This window comes from Triticum urartu, chromosome 3A, assembly GCF_056163025.1.
Source record: "Triticum urartu cultivar PI428250 chromosome 3A, HENAU_Tu73, whole genome shotgun sequence".
Taxonomy (NCBI): domain Eukaryota; kingdom Viridiplantae; phylum Streptophyta; class Magnoliopsida; order Poales; family Poaceae; genus Triticum; species Triticum urartu.
In genome coordinates this window covers 744,957,758-744,977,067 of record NC_141875.1, presented here as the reverse complement: position 1 = coordinate 744,977,067, position 19,310 = coordinate 744,957,758, and the positions used below count along the sequence as shown (strand labels likewise).

General features: G+C 41.8%; 1 protein-coding gene across 1 annotated transcript; it reads right to left on the bottom strand.

Moving 5' to 3' along the window:
• Window positions 1-3,966: 3,966 nt before the first annotated feature.
• LOC125526734 (aspartic proteinase nepenthesin-1-like) lies at window positions 3,967-5,232 on the bottom strand. The gene has a single exon (XM_048692026.2). The coding sequence runs from the start codon at window positions 5,230-5,232 to the stop codon at window positions 3,967-3,969; it is 1,266 nt and encodes a 421-aa protein (XP_048547983.2).
• Between the last annotated feature and the right edge of the window lie 14,078 nt (window positions 5,233-19,310).

Genomic DNA, 19,310 nt, shown 5'->3' with positions numbered 1-19,310 from the left:
GGCTCGGCGGGGGCGGTCTTCTACTCGCGCGTCAGCTGCTCAAGATCGATGCGGCGGCTCCGATCTTGATCTTCTTGGCGGTGATGGCGGACAACGGCGGCTGGAGTGTGGCAGCGAGTCTGTAGTCGCAGAGGGTGGCGGCGATGACGGCCATGTTGCAGTCGCTCAACCTCCGGTTCGGCTTCGGATCGCGGTGGCGCTCCTGGTCTTGATCTGCATCACGCGGGCACCCGGGACGGCGACCCTGAGCTTGGCGGTGGTGTTCATCTCCTACGTCGGAGGTGGTCGGCCCGAGGCTGGGTAAGCAGATCTCGTGATCTGCAATCTAGTCCCGGATGCGAGTCGGGGAGACATAGTTGCCGGTGAAAACTAAGCCTTCGGCGAACGATGGTGGCGGTCTGCGCCGTTACCTTGATGAAGGCATCGTCCTGTAACTACTGTCGACCCACTCGTGCTGCTCCGGGGGAAACCCTACGATGTGGTTTTCCAGATCGGACGATGGCGGCACTACAGAGGCAGGAGGTGGAGCGGCTTCGTCTTGCACGGAGCTTCGGTGGAGATGTCAATTCATGCCTGGCCGACAGGTGCTACGCTTTGTCATGCCTGGTCGGCAGGTGCTACGCACGACAGATCTTCCAGAGACTTCAAGCTATGTCAGCTGGTGGTACTTGGCGGCATGGTGCTGAGGGGTATCGTTGGAGACCGCGACGTGCTCAGCAGTTCACGCGCAGGGAGGTGGTGCCGTTGGGCGACGTGGTGGCGTCGACGGCAGCTAGGCCGGGAAAGGATGATGCGTCAGTACAGCTCTGAAGTTGGAGTGGTGGTAGTTGGAGGCGGCGGTCTCTGAGAGCACGCCGGACCGGTGTATGCCCCATACCCGGCAAGTGGCTTGGTTGGGGCCTCAGGTCTTAGATGTTAGGTTTGGCTGCGAGGTCTGTGGTATTAGGCCCGGACTATCAGCATCCCTTCATCAACTGGATAGGAGTAGCGACAGATGTTGCCTAGACGGTGGCTTCAGACTTACTGTTGTATTTCTTTATAAGGTTTTTAATAAAACGGATGCATGCATCACCCAGAAGCAGAGGCCGGGGGTTTTCCTCCTTTTCTAAAAAAAAGCTTGGCGCGTCCTTGGGGAGCCAAATTCTCTCAATGCACGCATTCTCAAGGCAAAGTATTTCCTGCAGAAAGAGTTTCTGCAAGATGAGCTAGCAAATTCGCCCTCTCAAATCTGGAGAGCGGTGATGGAAGGAGAGGAAATCTTGTCACAGGGCCTTAATCGTTCAGTGGCAATGGCCAAACTATCCATATATAGCGGGATAACTGGATCCCAAGGGACTACAATATGAGGCCTCTTACAACCATTGTGCCGGAACCTTTGGAGCGAGGTGGTACTAAAAGAAAAACATAAACGTGTTCAGTTGGTTGTAGCCCTACGCAATACGTGGGTTAGAATAGTACCACCTCTCATACATCTATATCTATATCTACTAATAAACTAATAAAGTAAGGTGTGTTTCTCCAATTATTTCATCCGTTCACCACCGAAAAGATTTTTGATCTATCCAAGGTGGTACTAAATTTTTGTGCGTCCATCTATTAGAAAAGAAAAACAGTTTTGTTCCGAAATTTGTACGTGGGCCGCACATGCTTCGGCCCAGGAAAGCAAGCCCGTTTCTTTCCTGCCCGTTCATCTAAAAAAACATTATTTACCGCACAGGGCGGCAAATAGTTAAAATTACGCACATGGCGACAAAATTGGGTCCGCCCGTTTTCGTTTTTTCTCTATTCTGTTTCTGTTTTTATTTTCCTTTTTTCATTTTATTCTTATTTTTTATATTTTTATTTCCAGGTTTATTTTTATTTTTTATTTTTCTGTTTTTTCCATAAATTCTATTTTTCATTTTTTTCAGAATTCCATTTTTTGTATAAATTTTCGTAAAATCAGAAGAATTCAAAATTTTGCACCAATTCTGAAATATGTTTGGATCTTTAAATTGTTTTTATACTCATTCCATTTTTTTCAATACTAGAAAATGTTCAAATTTTAAAAAAAGTGTTTCCATTTTCCAAAATGGTTTGAGATTATCAAAATAAATTGTATTCTAGAAAATGATACAAATTCGAAAATATTCATGCTTATTGAAGTGTTCACAAATTTAAAGTATTGTTTGTGTTTGAAAAACACGTTTAAAAAATTGTTTTCAATGTTCAAAACATGTTTCCATTTTCACAAATTAAAAAAAATTGTTTTCTTAAAAGGAGGTTCATGTTTTCAAAACATGTTTGTGAATTTTAAAGAACCATTTCAAGTTTTGTTCATATTTTTCCAAATTTAATCAAATTTTCAAAAACAATGCTCGCATTTTTTAGAAAAAGAATCCGGATTTCAAAAATTGTTCATATTTCAAAGAATAATCAAAATTTCATAATTTTTTACTTTATTTTTTGAAAATCTCAAAAAAGATAAAACAATGAAAGAATGTTTCGAATGTTACGCTGCATTATGTTCTTAAACATTCGTTTTGGCCATTTTTTAGCAGGACCTGTTTGTTCGAATGGCAAGCAGCATGTGTTCTAGATATTGAGGTCATGAGTCTAATCTTTCAACTCAGCGATCGTTTTGGACTTTTATTCGTGTCTTACAAACACACGTCGTTTGGTTAACTGCCAGTGGCCTAACCCGGACGCGAACCGTTGTGCATTCCACTTGCCATTCGACGATAAAAGAGAATATGTTGGTTGGCTATAATTAAAAGAAATTGTAGGGACATGCCAATAAAAGAGGATATGTTGGTTTGGCTCTGATTAAAAAAATATAGACAAGTAAGCGCTAAAATAATTAAAGAAAATACACCCTGGTAAAGAAGAGACTACCTGGTTATGCACCGATTATGGCAATGAAATGGGATTCACTAAATTAGTAATCCATCCGGTTACGCCATCGTAGGAGAGTGTCGTTGAAACAATTATGCCCCGAAGGTCACCGTGCAGCCACAAAATGAGGAGGCAACCATAACCTAAATACGAGGCCGACCCAGAGGAAAAAAAGGCACGAGTTGAGTGGTGCCCACCACACCGACCAACCCCACCACTATGAAGATCTCGCGGGCCAAACATGACCCGTGGAAACACCGCAACTCCTCGCTATGTCGCCCCACCGCTGCGGAGACCATTTTGATGGACACATCAATTACCTCTCTCGATGCTTCTTGCAAAAAAAATCTCACGTTGCAACGCACGGGCATTTGTGCTAGTAATAAAAATATAATATGGGCGAGGTGAACGGACAAAATTATACGGTGGTGAGAAGCAATAGCCTCTTTATTAGTAAATTATACGTCAATTACTTTGATCATGAAAATTATTTTTTGTATGAACCATGGCAATTTTACGTGCATGTATCATGGCAATTTTAGTTTATGGTTCATGGCAAGTCTAGTTTCTTAATTCCCCGTTTTATAAATGTCAAAATTTATTTTTAAATGTAGAAGAAAATAGCTGAAACATATCATGGCAACTTCAGTGTAAACATCATGGCAATTCATATGCAATAATCATGGCAACTTTTAATCCAAAAAAAATCATCAAAACATATCAACATGAGACCTAGTTTCAAAGATCTCATCGCGAGGAATTTAATGGTGAAAACGGATCTTCAATCGGATTTTTCATTTAAGAGGTAAAACATCTTAAAAACTGAAAATCCAAAAAGATTCCTACATGCATGCATGCGATGACGTGGCAATCTGTTTGCATTAGAGACGTGTGGTGCGTCTCCCTTCCTGCCACACGTGTAGCAGTTAGCGGCGTTCATAATATTAGGTAAAGATAAAGATATAGAATTCCGTTTAATAATAGTAGGTATAGATTAGGGGTAGATATAACGTGTGCGGTTCATAAAAAAGAAAAATTCGTCCGTCCTTGTTAGCCATGCAAGCTGTGAGTTCCTGTGGAACGGATGCGTGATCACAGTGAGCTGCAGTCGGCTGTTTGGAAAGAGAGCTCATCCTTGGCAAGGTCGTAGAGTAGGTGGATATTCTGTAACTGAAAGTTGCCGATGATACTCATGTCGTTGGATCTATGCATCACCATGCATGACGTGGAATTGTCCAGCGGCACCCAATAGTTCTCCGGCGGCAACACCATGTCCGCTCCGCCACTGAAGTGGAACACCATGGACGGCACTGTCTTTTCTTGCGCCACCGCCACACACAGGTCCATCTTGCTGTCAGCAGGTGGCGGCACGAGGCTCCCGTTCAGCTGCCTCCATAGCTCCTCGCGCAGGGGCCTGTACGCCCCGTCAGAGAGAGCCGTAGTGGGGGTGCCAGAGTCGACGATGACACCGCCGCGTGTGCCGTTTGGTTTTAGAGCAAACACCGTTGGTGGGATGGGCAGCCTTGTCTGTCCCACACTTATCCCGACAAGTGGAACATAGTAGAATGGGTACTTTTTAGGGCCTTGCACGAAAGACATGGACATCACAGGGCTGTCGCCGCTAAGGCTCGCCGAGGCGCCGACGAAAAGGTGGCTAGTGGCACCGGCAGTGGCGTTGCTGCGGAGGTAGGGAGTGTGGCAGTAAGAGAATTTCTTGGCGCCCGCCTGAGAGACGAGCGATAGGGGGCCGCGGCCAAGCCCTATGAGGCCGGACGCCCCGTCAAGGGACCCCGGAGGAATCATCATGGTGTCGACGCAGCCGAACGTGAGCCTCGCTGAGCCGTTTTGAAAGGTGAAGACCTCAGTGTCGATGGACCCTGTGGCGTCGCCGGCGCCGTAGAAAGCCGCGAAAGCACAGCTGCCGTCCTGTTGGCACCAGTGCTCCTGGCTGGCCAGGCACAAGGCGTCGTTGCATGACACGGGATGGAAGGTGTCTGACTTGGACGCGTTATAGTGGGGCAGGCCCTGCTTAACGCATTGGCTGCAGGCGAAGCACTCCGTCCAGATGAGGTCACTGCCGGTGTCGATGAGGGCCTCGGCACGCTGCGGTGGGGTGCCGATCAGGTATTCCGCGATGTACTGGCTAGTGTTCCAGTGGACCGGCACAGTCACGTCGACAAAGGACGCCAGGCGCTGCCGGCTGCTGGCCGTGGCGCGCTGCACGCGCTCTGCCGCGGTGTAGGTCCCCTTGCTATCAACATGGGTCAGCTCCATGTGGAACCCTGCGCTACTACAAGTAACTAGGGTAGTAGCACTGGAGCACAACACAAGAACGATCAGCACCAGGCTTATTTCCATTGTTGTTTCCCTTGTTGGTTTGGTGCTATAAGTCTATAACTCCTCACAATGTTATAGTTTAATTTGTAACTTGTGGCCTCCATATATATATGCATCTGGATAACATGTGGAAACAAAACCAACAGGCGGAGGATCGAGGATGATACATCCATAATTTATTACATACACTAGCTAGTATAATCAACTCTTGGGTGCCGGCCTGAACCATGCATGGGATTGGGCGGACTTCCTTGCAGCTAGGTGTCGACCTTTACAAGAAGTTTGGATTTTGTCGCCAGGTCCATTATTGTTCTCAAGGGTTGCTAGTCAATTAGGCCTCTCCCAATACTCCATCTTGTACAGAAGCTAAGCATGCTATATAGGCAAAAAATTTGATGTGGCAAGACAATTAAGAGGAGAAAGATGGATTTGGTGACTCTAGGAAGAACCAATGCCAAGCGCGTGAATCTAGGCAAAACATTTAAATGAAACAAACTAACCAATGCATGAAAGTGTTTAGTAGCTAAGTAATTAAATGAAGAGAGCTTGGCTACAACAAGTGAAGCGTCTATGCATTGGGGACTATAGTTGCTAAACTATTTAATGCTCTTAGCACCTCACCTAAGCACCTGTGCGTTGGAAGAGGTCTTATTATTATTGTTCTCCAGGGTTGCTAGTCCATTATTGGAGGTGATAAACCTCCTGATATAACATTATGACTTACTATTATAGAATTTGCCATGGCCAGAATGGCTAGAGTCTAGACTCATACTGATCCACCCGGCCAAGGCCTTCCCAAGTAAATCTGACTAATTTGTTATAAGCTCGCAATGTAGTCTTTTCTATTTATTTTTATCAAATATGCATGGGTGTGCACATCACATATTAAAGAAGAAACTGTGAAGAGTAGCGGACCAACGAATTAAAGTTTGTCTGGGACAACATTTACAATCTGTTGAGTTTGTGTCGAATATATATACAACGGGGTTACATTTGGACTTGAGGTGTAATTGGTAGTGGTAATGGTACGAGTCGTACAAAAGTCAGACACGTGTACCTTAGGCCTCCAATATAATGAGAGGGGCACCACGTGTTGTAATCCATGATGACTTGAAACCAACAAGCACAAGGGGGAGCCGGCGCCTGGTGTTGTAGTATCTCCGGAATGAGTGCCCATAATTATTCCCTCGGGGATGGACCTCGTTAACATATATTGAGATGTTTGTGATCTTGCATGGCATGATTAATTTAACAACGTCTAAAAAATTAGAAGACACAAATATAAATCTACTATACCAAATTTTATGAACTACAACTACCAACAACATGAAAGAAAACATAAATATACTTCAAAATTACTAACATGAGAGCCTAGTTGAACATAAGGAAAACTTAATTGATAACCTATCTGCGCCAGCCGAGGACGCTTCGCCAAGGTGGTATGGCGTGCCGCATCAAGGGATTTGTTATTTGGTGAATCCCCTAGGATTGGGTTATTGACAAGCTGCTCATCGATCGGTCTCCCACTCCTCCTGTGTGAGTTGCGAACAGCCACACTGTCTGTCACCTGTCGCAACATTGCGAGCTGCAGCAGATGGATCGAATGGTGCAGCCCCATGAAGACTAGATTGTGGGGCCGGTGTGCCAACCATGAAAACATCTGCCATGGATCCCCCGGCACCGAAGCTATCCACCTCCCTAGTGTCGGATTCTAGTAGAGGGATTAGAAAGTCGGTGTCCATCATCCCAACGAGCTGGGTCATAGGACAATGAAACTGAGGACGATGCTTGCATGAGCGCTTCTTGCGACACCGTGGCGCTAGTCCAGCTGGCTTTTGTGAAGATATGAGTTGGAGGCTTAGAAAAGCCAACTCATTGGCCCGGTAATGGATGCTGCGACGTGCGAGCAGGTCAGAACTGTTCAACGGAGCATGAAGATGCCATCCTGAGCCATCAATGGTGAACTTGAGGACGCCAAAACGGATGTTGCTGGCAAGAATCGAGGAAGAATCTGTCCCCACCATGATGTCGAAAGACCCTTGCCCCATGGTGGGCTCAAACTATCGTGGATATAATTCGGACAATACTATCGGGTGTCAATGTAGAGGCAACCGTCACTATCAGTTAGTAGGATGGGAGTATACTCATAGGATTATACAAGTTCAGGCCCTCTCCAGTGGTGGTAATGCCATACTCCTGTAAGTGCATCCAGTGCCTCCTTAGTGGTTTTGGAGTATTAAACACAAATGGGTTAAGGGACTAATGTTTTTGTGAGTGTACACAGGAGATATAATCCACGAAGGTTTGGTTTAACCGACAAAAGACGACCCCTAAAAATGTATTTCTTCATGTAAGTAATTAGCGAGGCAACCTATGTGAAACATAGCAGCGGAAAATGGAGTTTCCTGAATGGTGCCAGCCCGTTCCTTCATTATTTTCCAAGCGGCGCACACCCCCTCGTCAAGTTGGGCCGACCCATTACACTTCCTTTTTACTTTTTTCCTAACTGCAACAAATGCGCGCTAGCTGGGACTCGAACCCGCCACGGGAAAGTTCTCTGATAGACGCGATAACCATCTGACCATGTCAGAAAGGAATGATTAAAGACATGTTTTTCAGTCATTTCTTCCTTCTTCATTTTCTTTTCATTCTTCTTATTTCTCTTTCCTTTTTTTTGCTATTTTTCAAATTCACAAACTTTTTCATCAAATAGATAACCATTTTTCCAAAATGCACTAACTTTTTCCTAAACTCGTGAACTTTTTTCACATTAATCAACTTTCTTATAATTTTGATATTTTAAAATTTCAGAAAGTTTTCAAAATAGGTGAATGTTCTTATAATTTGTCGAACATTTTTGAATTCACTGAACTTTTTTCAAATTCAAGAACATTTTTAAATATAGATAAACTTTTTAAAAAATTAATGAACTTTTTCTAAATTACTGAATATATTTTTTCAAAATTGATGAACTTTTTTTTCAAATTTGTGAATGCTTTTCCAATTGGATGAACTTTTTCAAACTTGCGAACTATTTTTGGAAATCCTTGAAATTTTTGAATTCATGATTTATTTCTAAATTTGCCAGAAGAAAATTGGATTTTAATTGTATTCATATTATGAAAAAAATTCAATGTTGACTGGTCAACTCATCAATCATCGACTGATCAATGTTGACCGACAAAAAAAGGGAAATCGGCTGCATAGCAAGCAGCCAAGTGAGGATCGAACTATGCTTGGAGGCGCATGTGAGAGCTGGCTCACGTTCATGGCGCTGAAGACGCCCTATAGGAGCGCACCAGCGGAAAACCCTATTGACGCGTGCTGCGTCAAGTAGTCGGGGCATAGAACAAGAGAGCTCATGACTGGGCTGGCCCGTTTTCGTTTATTTTCTGTTTCTATTTTCTTCATGTTACTTTTTCCTTTTTCAAGTTTGGTTTTCTTTTATCAAAAAGATGTTCAGAAATTTTTAAAAGGATACCATTTATCAAAATTTCAAAAAATGATCATGTTTTCAACTTTTTTAGGAATGCCACAAATTTAGGAATTCAATCTTTTAATTGTTTCAAAAAAATTAAAATTCAAAAAACATTTGGATGAAAAAAAACATTTCGCAGGTTTATAATTAGTTACAAATAAGAAAAAATTTGTGAATTACAAAAAATATTTTCAAAACATTTTCTCAAATTCAAAAAATGTCGCAGAATTTCAAAATCGTTCGTGCTTTCGAAATGTTGTTCCTAATTCTGAGAAATGTTCGTGTTTTTCAAAATAAAAAGGTTGAGGTTTTAAGAATTTGTTCACAAATTTAAAAAGTTTTTGCTTTTAAAAAATTATTCATTTTAAAAATCATGTTCAAAATTTCAAAAGACGTTTGAATCCGGATTTAGACACCAAAGCATCGATCCTTCACACGCACATGATTGTTTTCGGGAATTTTCGCACTGCTTGCGTGTTGATGGGTCTACCGAGTTGGATGAGCCCCTGTGCTGCACGTGATGAGTGATATTTTTTTGCTCATCACACCGTTGTTTAGACAACATAAATCCTAATATTTGAATATCACTCCGATATGGACACTAGTGACTAGTGAATGCGTGAGATCGCGAAATCTTTGATTTAACATGATCAAATATCAATGCAAAGAAGGAAATACAATAGTTTTGTGAAAGAGGCAAGTCAACCAGAGGCGCGGGGATCGACTCAGAGCGCACGATAGCCCATGATATGAGCGCGCCCGCTCATACCGCCGATCATAACCCACACCACTGACTCCAGAAGGTCCACCTGACCAAAATCTCGAAAGGGGTCGGCATCAGAATCTCAAAAGGGAGAGTACCATTTGCAAAACAAAGAACCAGAACCCATCTTCCAACCCTGGCCGCTGCCATCTCCCATCTAACCTCCATAGCAGCTGACATCTTCATCACCGCAGCCATTTTCTCCTAGTTAGTCATCTATCTATACATATACTAATTACAGACTCCCAAGAAATTACCACGTTAATTAGTAATTAGGAGCCATTAATCTCGATGGGACCGAATTATTACAGTCTGGATTAACCCATGTAACACCGTATAGGCATCTGCGTTTGATCTAGAAAAAACACCTAATATTTTAGATTGTCAACCGCGTGTTGGGCTGGAACTCTCGTGATCTCGCACGCTCCCGTGCAATGAACTCTCGTGGTCTTTTGCAGAGCACCGGTGGCGGCCAATCTCCCCAGTCAACCTCCTCTACTTGCTGATCCGTCCTAGCACCAGCGTACCTGGATGTGATTCATGTCCTCCGCCCGGCTGCTGGACGCTAGCCTTGCCTCCACTACACCGAATACATCTATCCATTAAGGTATGTACAGCTATTATCAACTCACGTACAGTTGTTTAGTTCAGCCTTTCCTCATCCCAAGCTCTTTTCTGTACCAACAAGAAGTTCTTAATTATACACAACAGATCATAATGAGGTAGTATTCTCTTAATTCATAAAAATCTCCAATGAATTTAGTATTTTTCATGTAAGACATTAAGGGACAAGGAAGCTGCAGTTTTTATTTCACTAGGTTGCTTCCTCTAGCTGGCAGCATCTGGCGACAGACTTAATCATAGTCAGTTTCTGAAGTTTGTATTGGCACATGCTTTTTGTAAAGGACCATGTTAATATTACAGACTTATGTAGTTTTTTGATCAAGGTATTGATGGTATCCAACTATATATTGGCCACTCCGAAGATAGTGTTATTTCTTCATGTATCAAAGAGGTAAGGCGATGAGAAGAATTATGGACTGATATCATTGCTTGCACAGTAAAATAAATTTTCATAAATACGAAGATCTCATTAGTTATTAGGTTTGGAGATGATTTTCTTTGATACTTCTATATGATAAGACAACGATAGTAGTTTCCTATTTTTCTTTCTACAATATTAATTAGAAATGACTCAATCAGAAGAAGCGACCAAGTGTTTGTGGGTTGCCGCAAAATGAAAAGAATAAAGAAAATAATCTCCATACTTTCATGTTTGAACATTCACTTCTCTCTCTTTCAATAAAATGTTTCTAGACTTGGATTACTTTCTTCTGCCAGTCCATTTCAGTTAATCTTCATGTAATATATAGTCTGTACATTTAGCATGCTAAGGTTGCCACTCCAAAGATAGCGTTATTTCTTCATGTATGATGTATCAATGAGGTAAGGCGATGAGAAGAATTATGGACTGGTACCATTGCTTGCACAGTAATAAATTTTCATAAATACAAAGATCTCATTAGTTATTAGGTTTGGAGATGATTTTCTTTGATACTTCTATATGATAAGACAACGATAGTAGTTGCCTATTTTTCTTTGTACAATATTAATTAGAAAGGACTCAATCAGAAGAAGCGACCAAGTGTTTGTGGGTTGCCGCAAAATGAAAAGAATAAAGAAAATAATCTCCATACTTTCATGTTTGAACATTCATTTTTCTCTCTTTCAATAACATGTTTCTAGACTTGGATTACTTTCTTCTGCCAGTCCTTTTCAATTAATCTTCGTGTAATATATAGTCCGTACATTTAGATGCATGCTAAGGTTGGCTATGTCCGTATCCATATTTTGTTTTTCGATTAACTACGGCGACATATAAATAATTAATGATGAATTATCAAGGTTAAATATTGTTCTGCAGAAAAATAATTAATGCTGCATTATCTCTCTCCAGTGGTTCGTGCATTAGATTATGGTACATTTGCTCATTTCATCTGTACGTAGTTAGCAAAATTTAGGTGTCCTCATTTTACGTTTGATTTGTACTTTCAGACTGGGTCAGTGTGTACGGTATCTCTATTGTACATGTTCCCTGGAATAATAGAGATGAATGGAAACATGGGATTTGACCAATTTTTCTTAAATTTGTCAGCCAACTTGGGATACATATATCATGAGCTAATATTAAGCTGGCTTTATTTTTTTCAAAATAGCCCATTTCTTTTTAGGCAAATCCCGATGATGTTTTTTCCTATTATCGGTCAACCCATTCTCCTTGGATAATTTATCCACAATCAAACACCTTTTATTGTGCTGTATCGTGCATGATCTGTAGCATTCATCAACATTATTTAAGCTTCACACTTATTCCAGTTGCAAATTTTAAGGTGTCTGTCCTGAAAAAAAAAAGTTCGATCGGAATTAATAAATAACATGATTTATTCCTTCCATGTTCTTCCATACTAGCTAGCTCTCCTTTGTTTCTCTGTAAAAGGCGGGTAGAAATTGTGTTATGCCGATCTTATTGTGTAAGGTGTCAAAATACTACGCAAATGAATTAACCCAATGCAGTTACATTGTTTAGATGTGCCCTCAGACATGTTTGGAGCGAAAGATTGTCCTTTCTAATATGGTTGCGTCTAGATCCTTCCATGATACCCAACTGTCAGACTAAATTATTAGAGGTTCTAAATATATAGAGATTTTCAATTGTAAAGGCATCAGATTACAGTTATCCTCTATGAGTACCTTTGTTTTCAACGGGCAATTAAGTAAGTTTGCTTCATTAGTGTTTAGTATATCTATTGGTACCCCACAATATGTTCGAGAAAGAAAAATCCTTGAATCAATTTTACAATGCCTACGTTAATATAATTTTGGTCATTGTCAATATCTTGCAGTACGACGTAGACCTCCGAGCGAGATTCCAGTATGTTGACCATCATCCTGTTCCAATTCAAGGGACTGTGATATTTAGTGCTCACCTCCATGATTCATTTTCATGGCCATGAAAAATCGATCAACCAAGAACAATATATTTTCCTAATTATTATTTATATAAAATCTTATATAGTAATAAAATTATTAACTTTATTTTATAATTCATATTTTCTTAATTGCTAGCCCGTGCGGATGCACGGGTTGACGACTAGTACTTGTAATTTGTGTATCGCATCCTGTAACTATTGTAAGACATATTATCAATCCATCATTTATATTCATGTTATCTTCAATGATCTAACCTTGTGATCTAATCGCCATGTGTGAGTAATTTAGTAAGGAAATTGGTTAAATCAAGTTCTTGCAATCCTATGTATTTGTGGACGGGTCATTGGAATTGACTGCGAATAATTGACATTATTTGTATGAATTTCATCGGAGTTTTCTTTTGTACTCTTCTTTTTCTAAGGCCCTGCAGGTATCCAGGCACTAGTAGAAAAAGGGTCAAACGTGAAGCACATTAGTGCCAGTTTGAATTAGAGCGGGCACTAATGTGTACATTAGTGCCGGTTCGTGGCGGCGATCAATAGTACCGGTTCGTGGCGAACCTTTAGTACCGGTTCATGCCACGAACCGGTACTAAAGAGGCTGTGTCAGCCTGCGGTCAGGCTATGGCCCCACCATCACCATTTAGTGCCGGTTCGTACCACGAACCGGTACTAATGAGGTTATGGCAAGCTGTTTTTAGTCCCACATCGCCAAGAGAGAGGCAGTATGAGCGGTTTATAAGCCGTGAGTGCACAGACAATGACGAAGAGTTGCAATGCTCACCTACATATTGATTAGCTTCAAGCCTTGCGGAATAGCATAGATTGCACTGAGCTATGTGCAGTGCAGTCTACACTATTCCGAATGGCTTGAAGCAAATTAACCAGCATTGCACCTCTTTTTTATTTTTAATAACTTATTTAAACTCCGGACTTCTTTTGTGTTCAGTATGCAGCATTTAAAGCGACGTCATCAATTTCCAACATGTTCTGACATCATTTGTTGTTTTTCGGTCATTTACCTAATTGTTTAGAGAGCTAAATGACCGTGAAATTAAAAATCACTACAAAATGAATCCTGAAAATGTTGAAACTTGGCATGGTATCATCATATCACCCGCATAGCATGCGCGAAAGAGTAGAGAAGGTCACGGCAAAAACTGGACGCACTTCGTGTACAAACTGGACAAACTCTTTCCGAGTATCAGGGTTTCGGACGAGAACTCATCTGTTACATGGCCACTTCAATGTTTTTTAAACTTATTTGAACTCCGGACTTCTTTTGTTCAGTATGCAGCATTTAAAGCGCATCAATTTCCAACATGTTCTGACATCATTTGTTGTTTTTCGGTCATTTACCTAATTGTTTAGATAGCTAAATGACCGTGAAATTCAAAATCACTACAAAATGAATCCTGAAAATGTTGAAACTTGGCATGGTATCATCATATCACCCGCATAGCATGCGCGAAAGAGTAGAGAGGGTCACGGCAAAAACTGGACGCACTTCGTGTACAAACTGGACATACTCTTTCCGAGTATCGGGGTTTCGGACGAGAACTCATCTGTTACATGGCCACTTCAATGTTTTTTAACCTTATTTGAACTCCAGACTTTTTTGTGTTCAGTATGCAGCATTTAAAGCGATGTCATCAATTTCCAACATGTTCTGACATCATTTGTTGTTTTTCGGTCATTTACCTAATTGTTCAGTATGCAGCATTCAATTTCCAGAAGAAAATAAATAATGCAGAAAATAAAAAAACTATACAAAAAAATTACTCAAAAATAAATAGAAGAAAATAAATAATGCAGAAAAGAAAAAACTATATAAAAAACTACTCAAAAATAAATAGAAGAAAATAAGTAATGCAGAAAAGAAAAAACTATATAAAAAATTTGTTGGCGCGCTGCCCAGTGGGCCTGCCAGACATAAGGTGTGCAAATGCAGGCCCAGAAGGGCCAGCAGACTCACAGGGCAGCGCGCCCTAATTAATTAGGCCGAGAAGCCTGCTATATAGAGGAGTTCGAAGAGGTAGCCGCGGCTGGGTTTATAAACCAGTGCGGCTGCCCTTCGCCGGGCGAGGTGGGACTAAACTTTGGGGTGGCAGCGCAAGGCCTTTAGTACCGGTTGGTGGCTCCAACCGGTACTAAAAGCCTTCATTTCCCGCCGCTTGGCCTGGCGAAAATAGGCCTTTAGTACCGGTTGGAGCCACGAACCGGTACTAAAGGCCCATCCTATATATATAGCACTTACGAAAATTTCAGTTTCATCTCCCCACTTCGTCTCCAACCTCTCGCGAGACATCGCCGCGCGCCTCTCAATCCCGTCGTCGCCGCCCGTCGCCCGTCGTCTGTCGTCATCATCGCTGTCCCCGCCGCCGCCCGTCATCGTCGTCGTCTCGCGCTGCCGCCCCGAACGCCGCCGCCGTCCGTCGTCATCGCCGCGGCCGTACGTCTCTCTCGCACCCGCACCGCGCGCACCGGCCCGTATGCCGGCGTCCCCCGCTCGTACGTACGGGGCGGCGGCGTACGGGGCGGCACTGCAGTATACACACACACATACACACACATACATACACACACACATACACACACACACATTTTTTTACATATTTTCTGTTTTCTGTTTTTTAGAAAAGTTAATTAGATGATCAAATGTTAAATTAATGTCGAATGTTAGATGAATTAGATAGAAAAGTTAAATATATATTAATGTCAATTGTTAGAGATGAATATAGCTAGATATTAATTAGGTATATGAGATTTGAACTAGTTGAATAATTAATATAACTAGTTTATTTTTAGTAAGAAAACTGTCGAACTAGTTTATTTAGGTATATGAGATTTGAACTAGTTGAATAATTAATATAACTAGTTTATTTTTAATAAAAAAATTTAGGTATCTGAGATTTGATGATCTAATTAAAATATTATTTGTTAATGAGTTTTTCTGTTTATTTAATTTTTTATATATTTTTAGTTTATATAAATGTTACATTAATGTCGAATGTTAGATGAATTTGATAGAAAAGTTAAATATATAGTAATGTCAATTGTTAGAGATGAATATAGTTAGATATATTAATGTCAAATGTTAGATGAATATATATTTGGCTAGATATAGGTGTTTAATGTTTCACCTATATGAACATAAGAAATGTCATCTGACGACGAAAAAGATTTCATTATGTGCGAACACTGTGAAGACCAGCGCGGCCTGTGCGACCAAAATTTCCTTGTTGATGGTAGGCGCTTCAGCATCAAGCTGGATGAGACATTCGAAGTTGATACAGTAAGTCACTTTGTCAATTATTATTTGAATGCAAAACTTATGCTTCATTTGCTTCAACTTATAATTTTAAATTTTCACCATTCTACTAGCGCATCCCCTGCCATGCAAGAATTTTTGTCTTGGATAAGATAGGTTATAGTGCTATAGATGATATGGAGGTAAAGAGAGTTTACTTGAAGACGGAGCATGGGTATACTTTCAACGTCAAATTATATAATGGAGACACATACACCCATTTTGAATGCAAAACTTGGCAAGCACTATGCAAGGCTTATGCATTTTGAATGCAAACCTTCATTTGCTTCCCTTGTTCGCCGAGCTGGGCAATTTGTTTCCCAGCTCGTCATTCTTTCAGCCTTTGATCACAGACAGTACTTCCCGACCGCTCCGCTTCGGCAAATTCCTTTCCAATAATGCGCTCATAGTTTACTTTCGGCAGAGACTTGGGTGGTTTTGTCAGGGCAGCCAGAGTGCGCTTCGCTTTCACCGGATCTACCTTCTCCTCCGGAGGTGGATATTTCTTTGCTTTCACCCCTTCAAAGAAGTTCCTCACTTCTTCTCGCACGATCTCGGCGTTCTCCTCCGGGGTCCTCTCGTATGGTAACTTCTCTGGAGTCTTCAGAGAAGGACCGAATCTGTATGTCCTCCCGCCTCTGGCTGTACTGCTAGACGCCGGCAGAGCAGACGGAGCGGTTGTCTTCTTTACTTGCTTACGAGGCGGAGGAGAAGGACTACGACGCGCCGGAGCAGCCGGGGCGGCGGCAGGTCTCTTCCGCCCTTGCTGACGAGGCGGAGAAGGAGGAGGTTGGCTGCTCGGGCGCGCCGACCCAGGCGGAGTGCCGCCACGCGCCGGAGAAGGAGCCGGCCGAATGCCCTGATCGTCACTCGCCGGAGGAGGAGGCGGTGGAGGAGGCGGAGTCCCCTGACTCGCTGGAGGAGGAGGAGGAGGCGGAGGCGTCCAGTTCGGAAGGTGGATGAGCTCCTTCCGCCATAGGCATGGAGTCTTCAGAGTAGAACCCAGCCGAGTCACCCCTTCACCGGCAGGGTGGTCAAGCTGGAGGTCCTCAAATACCTCCGTTATTTCATCCACCATCACCCTAGCATATCCTTCTGGAATCAGCCGGCAGTGAAAAGTTGCGCCGGGTTCAGTAGGCAAAACAGAGCCAACAGCCGCCTTGACCTTCATATTAATCCATTGCGTCATAAGGTGGCAATTTTGAGACTCCGTGATAGCATCCACAGGATAGCTGGCAGGAGCCGTCAAGACATGCTCCGGCTGAAGCAGCTCGGTGGAAGCCACGCAGCTTCTCCGCTGAGATGGCGGGGTAGCTTTGGGGGAAGCTTCGGCAGTTCGTTTGCTGCGATTTGCTTCTCGTTCCTCTATCGCTTGTACCCTAGCGTGCAGCGCCTGCAGTTGGGTCTGCTCCACGTTCTTCCTCCTCCCGTGGCATTTATAACCGCCTACGTCCGGAAAACCACCCTTCCACGGAATGGAGCCTGGCATGCCTCGTGTTCGTCCAGGGTGCTCAGGATTCCCGAGGGCCATTGTGAGCTCGTCATTCTCTCTGTCTGGAACGAACGTCCCTTGCTGCACTGCTTCGATATAATGCTTAAGCCTCTTGACTGGTATTTCCATTTGCTCGTCCGTCCAAATGAACTTCCCTGATACAGGGTCCAAGGTTCCGCCAGCCCCGAAGAACCAAGTCCGGCAACGGTCTGGCCAGTTAATTGTCTCTGGTTCGATCCCTTTATCAACCAGATCATTCTCAATCTTGGCCCACTTAGGCCGGGCTGCGAGGTAGCCACCTGACCCCGTGCGATGGTGATGCTTCTTCTTCGCAGCATTTTTCTTGTTTGTCGCCGACATCTTCTTACTCTTTTCCGATGTCTTGTGGACTGGTACCATTGCTTGCACAGTAATAAATTTTCATAAATACAAAGATCTCATTAGTTATTAGGTTTGGAGATGATTTTCTTTGATACTTCTATATGATAAGACAACGATAGTAGTTGCCTATTTTTCTTTGTACAATATTAATTAGAAAGGACTCAATCAGAAGAAGCGACCAAGTGTTTGTGGGTTGCCGCAAAATGAAAAGAATAAAGAAAATAATCTCCATACTTTCATGTTTGAACATTCATTTTTCTCTCTTTCAATAACATGTTTCTAGACTTGGATTACTTTCTTCTGCCAGTCCTTTTCAATTAATCTTCGTGTAATATATAGTCCGTACATTTAGATGCATGCTAAGGTTGGCTATGTCCGTATCCATATTTTGTTTTTCGATTAACTACGGCGACATATAAATAATTAATGATGAATTATCAAGGTTAAATATTGTTCTGCAGAAAAATAATTAATGCTGCATTATCTCTCTCCAGTGGTTCGTGCATTAGATTATGGTACATTTGCTCATTTCATCTGTACGTAGTTAGCAAAATTTAGGTGTCCTCATTTTACGTTTGATTTGTACTTTCAGACTGGGTCAGTGTGTACGGTATCTCTATTGTACATGTTCCCTGGAATAATAGAGATGAATGGAAACATGGGATTTGACCAATTTTTCTTAAATTTGTCAGCCAACTTGGGATACATATATCATGAGCTAATATTAAGCTGGCTTTATTTTTTTCAAAATAGCCCATTTCTTTTTAGGCAAATCCCGATGATGTTTTTTCCTATTATCGGTCAACCCATTCTCCTTGGATAATTTATCCACAATCAAACACCTTTTATTGTGCTGTATCGTGCATGATCTGTAGCATTCATCAACATTATTTAAGCTTCACACTTATTCCAGTTGCAAATTTTAAGGTGTCTGTCCTGAAAAAAAAAAGTTCGATCGGAATTAATAAATAACATGATTTATTCCTTCCATGTTCTTCCATACTAGCTAGCTCTCCTTTGTTTCTCTGTAAAAGGCGGGTAGAAATTGTGTTATGCCGATCTTATTGTGTAAGGTGTCAAAATACTACGCAAATGAATTAACCCAATGCAGTTACATTGTTTAGATGTGCCCTCAGACATGTTTGGAGCGAAAGATTGTCCTTTCTAATATGGTTGCGTCTAGATCCTTCCATGATACCCAACTGTCAGACTAAATTATTAGAGGTTCTAAATATATAGAGATTTTCAATTGTAAAGGCATCAGATTACAGTTATCCTCTATGAGTACCTTTGTTTTCAACGGGCAATTAAGTAAGTTTGCTTCATTAGTGTTTAGTATATCTATTGGTACCCCACAATATGTTCGAGAAAGAAAAATCCTTGAATCAATTTTACAATGCCTACGTTAATATAATTTTGGTCATTGTCAATATCTTGCAGTACGACGTAGACCTCCGAGCGAGATTCCAGTATGTTGACCATCATCCTGTTCCAATTCAAGGGACTGTGATATTTAGTGCTCACCTCCATGATTCATTTTCATGGCCATGAAAAATCGATCAACCAAGAACAATATATTTTCCTAATTATTATTTATATAAAATCTTATATAGTAATAAAATTATTAACTTTATTTTATAATTCATATTTTCTTAATTGCTAGCCCGTGCGGATGCACGGGTTGA